Here is a 3,867-nt window from a genome sequence, read left to right as displayed (position 1 = left end):
GTTTTCTCATTTCCTCTTTCTTTTTCTTTTCCTTCTTTTTTTTTCTCTTCTCCTTCTTTTTTTGGTTCTTTTAATAACATAATATATACAAAAAGATTATTGCATATGGTTCAACATTTAATGCATGAGTATGTACCCAATTCTCAAAATTTTAACAAAAATATAAAATACCTTTTTGTTTTCTTTCTACCAATGTTTCCCAAATTTTTCCACACTTAGATGATGCACACTCTCATTGGCCTAAGCTAATCAAAGATCCACATGAAGGATATTTATTGTTTTTCATTTAAGGCTAGTAATGTACTAAAATTAAGAACAAAGGAAAATTAATAAGGCTCAAAGTTGGCTAACAAAGGTATATGAAAGGGTAAGACTATATGGGTAAGTGAACTAAACAAAACAGTGGCCTCAATCATATAAATTTATATATACATAGAATAATGGACATAAAGAATCAAACAAGGCAAAAATTACAATAATAGAAAGAGTCTATCACACAAGAATAAAATAGTGGTTAATATGATGTAACCACGCATTAAAGCTCAAAACTCACAAGGCTATGTGTTCTAGCTCTAAGACTATGTTCCACAATATAGTTCAAGCAAGTTTTAATGAAAAATATCAACTCAAATCAATCGGAATGCCAATGCCCTATGAGGAGTTTTTCTAGGAAAATTTCATTATTTGACTAATTTTATTTGGGGAGGTTGAAGGTATTGAGGTGAGCCACCAGAAGGGATAAGCACCAGTTTCTATTTATGGTGCTACCCTTCTCTAAGATCCCTGCTTTTGTATTTTAGGTCAGGATCTCAAGGTGAGGTATCCTTTCTGCTGTTCTGCTCAATTTTGATAACTTTAAAATACCAAAAACCCAGCTATCTAACATGCTATATATGATGTTAAAGGAGGTGAATAGCTGGATTGTTAAAAAATTAGCAAGATGTATGCCTTCTTTTGTTCATGGACTAAATTGATGATGAACTTTGTTCCACTTAGGCCCTTACGATGTGTTTCGGTGTGCCAGTCCACGCTAATACCAGCTGGAGGGTGTGAGGCTCCACTCATGAATTTGGCTACTATTTCTTTATCAAGGTTCCCCTCTCTCAATTTTGTTCCTAGTAATTCAGAGAAAGTTTGACAAATAGCATTTTTTTAGACTAATAAATATAAAATGAGATGAGATTATCATAGAACATCTAGTTCTTTCTTTCAGAGTATTACAAAATCTTCAAACTCAACGCCACAAGAGGTTCATACTTGATTGAATTCTTTAGGTTTTAGTTGAGCTTCTCTTCGATCAGTATTGGCACTTTGTTTTGTAAAGGACTCACATCCTGCAAAGACATGTCTGGGATCTGCAACAATTCTACCAATTAATTATCTATGTTTTTCAGGGATCACTTTAATACAATAATTACCTAAATTAAAATTAAGCATGTTCTAAGTTATAAATATAAGTTTAATTGTGATGCACTACTTTAGTTTCAGTTTTAGAAAGTGGTGGTAATAGTGCACCACCCCTTTTGGTTCTGGCAAGAAGCCCTTTGGTCACAGGAGATACTATCAAATCTGTTGGGCTTGTATACATTAATAAATTTGTCTTTTGATAGTAAGTTCATTTATTATGACAGTTATGTACACATGCTGCTTGCATAGAGTTTTATCTAGTACTGAATTTAACACATCTCTTTCTTTATCACCTATTTATTGCAAAACACAATTTTTATGGACATACTAATATTTTTAATTAATTTATTTTAAAATTTATGTAGGCCACAGTGCACTCCTTAGTATCATTGGTTTTGCTGTTTGGAGTCTAGAGTCACTTCTGCGCCTTAGCAGGACTCTATTTCTGCAAGTTAGTATCTAATCTTCATCTAAATAAACTCTTTCAAGTATTGTTAAACTCTTTCTAAACTTAAATTAAATTTTTCCTTTAAAAACAATTGGCACCTTTAATTACTTTCTTGGCTCCTTTAGTTATGAGGAACAGACGCAAACATAACTGCCTGACCCCCCTGAAGTTATATATTTATATTTAAAATATACCTTTTAGTAAAATTTATGATAAATTATTTACTTTTATACTTCAATTAATATTTTTTATATTACATTATTTTTTTTAACAACTAATAATATATAATACTACTATATATTATTTTTTAAAGTATACCTTTTATATTGTTTATATGCATTCTGGCACCAGGTCCTGTATCTTCAAATTTTTAAGAATAGGAAAAATCTTACAACACTATTGTATTGCATTATTATTTTAGAACAGGGTGGTGGAAGGTATAAAAGAGGAAAATAATTGTTAAATTCGGCATGACTGAATGTAAAGCAATTGAAAATGTTGTACTAAACATTATTTGAAATTTCTTCCGTGAAGAGTAAAATTAGTGATTCACCTTTATATATAACAACAAATTGAAAAAGAAAGACCATATTCACTCTTACATTAATAAAGTACATCATCATTCATAATTTATTAAATAAAGTGCATATAATGTTAATTTATATAATTTTTTATTTTATTTTATTTTAGAGAGGAATATTTCTTACATCATTTTTTAATATATGATAAGTTTGTTATTATTTAGTTAGAATTAGTCCAACTTTCAGTTTTTATCAATTTTTTATTCATCAATATCAAGATTTAATTATGTCTTAACTTGCTTGATTTAATTATCTACAGATTGAAGAGTAAGGAAAAAAAAAGAAAGAAATGAGAAAAAATCCCCAACTTAATTAGAAAGAAAAACCAGTTATTGTACCTACATCTTATGCCAAAGTTAAGTAGTCTCAATTCAGATTTTTGCCAATGTAAAGGTTAGTGATAATTAACTAACTTTTTTATTTACCTTTGTTAGAGATTAGTTACCTTATTTCCTAGTCTTTGATGTTTGATGGTTATATATTTTTCATTTATTCATTTTAATTAGGATATAAAATATCTATAGAAGGATTATAGACAATTTTAGAAATAGAAGATGGATGCAATGTAATAGAATTAGTGAAGAGTATCTAGAGGGATTAGAAAAGCTTTTAGATCATGCCTTTCATCATAGTAATGGAGAATCAATTGCTTGTCTTTGTAAGAAATGTGTGTTACACTATTTAGTCCGGACAATGGCCTATGATCACCTTATGGTTAATGGTATTATGCCATCATATGACACTTGGTTTTGTCATGGGGAATCATTAAACTCACCTACTCCTATTGGAGAAACTAATTGTATAGAAGAAACTTTTAGGAGTGATGATATAGTAGGAATGATAGAGGATGTTTATAATGGCTTTACCCAGAGCATAGATAATGACCCTTAGAAAGTGGTGATGAGGAGAAAAACTTGGAGGAGCCAAACTTTGAAGCCAAACATGCGTCAAAAAATGAATCTCATCCAGAAGTGGAAACGTTTGACATGTTACTAAAAGATGCAAATGAAGAATTATATCCTAGATGCAAGAAATTCAGCAAGCTTTCTTTTCTATTGCAACTTTACCATCTAAAGCAATTATTCAAATGGAGCAATGAGTCTTTTAATGCATTGCTAGGATTATTAAAGGAAGTATTACCCGATGGTGAGAAGTTACCTAGTTTTTATTATAATACTAAAAAGATGGTTAAGGGATTGCGTTAGAAATATGAAATGATCCATGCTTATCCCAACGATTGTATGCTTTTTAGGAATGAATTGGCTAATAAGAACATCAACGAATGCTGATTTTGTGGAGCTTCTAGGTTGAAAAACAATAAGAAAAAAAATTCCTGCTAAGGTTCTATGGCATTTTCCCCTCAAGTCAAGGTTGCACAAACTGTTTTTGTCTTCAAAAACTTCTAAATTGATGAGATGACATCATGAAGAA

At 30.3% G+C, this 3,867-nt stretch overlaps 1 protein-coding gene across 1 annotated transcript; it reads right to left on the bottom strand.

Moving 5' to 3' along the window:
- On the bottom strand, positions 1,087 to 1,627 carry LOC110269706. Its single transcript, XM_021117575.1, has 2 exons — positions 1,478 to 1,627; positions 1,087 to 1,355 (listed from the first exon to the last, which is right to left on the bottom strand). The coding sequence occupies exons 1-2, from the start codon at positions 1,586 to 1,588 to the stop codon at positions 1,278 to 1,280; spliced, it is 189 nt and encodes a 62-aa protein (XP_020973234.1). The 5' UTR covers positions 1,589 to 1,627; the 3' UTR covers positions 1,087 to 1,277.

The sequence above is a fragment of the Arachis ipaensis genome, chromosome B03, assembly GCF_000816755.2.
Source record: "Arachis ipaensis cultivar K30076 chromosome B03, Araip1.1, whole genome shotgun sequence".
NCBI lineage: Eukaryota > Viridiplantae > Streptophyta > Magnoliopsida > Fabales > Fabaceae > Arachis > Arachis ipaensis.
The sequence above is the reverse complement of the archived record's forward strand: the minus strand, read 5'-3'. Positions and strand labels throughout refer to the sequence as shown.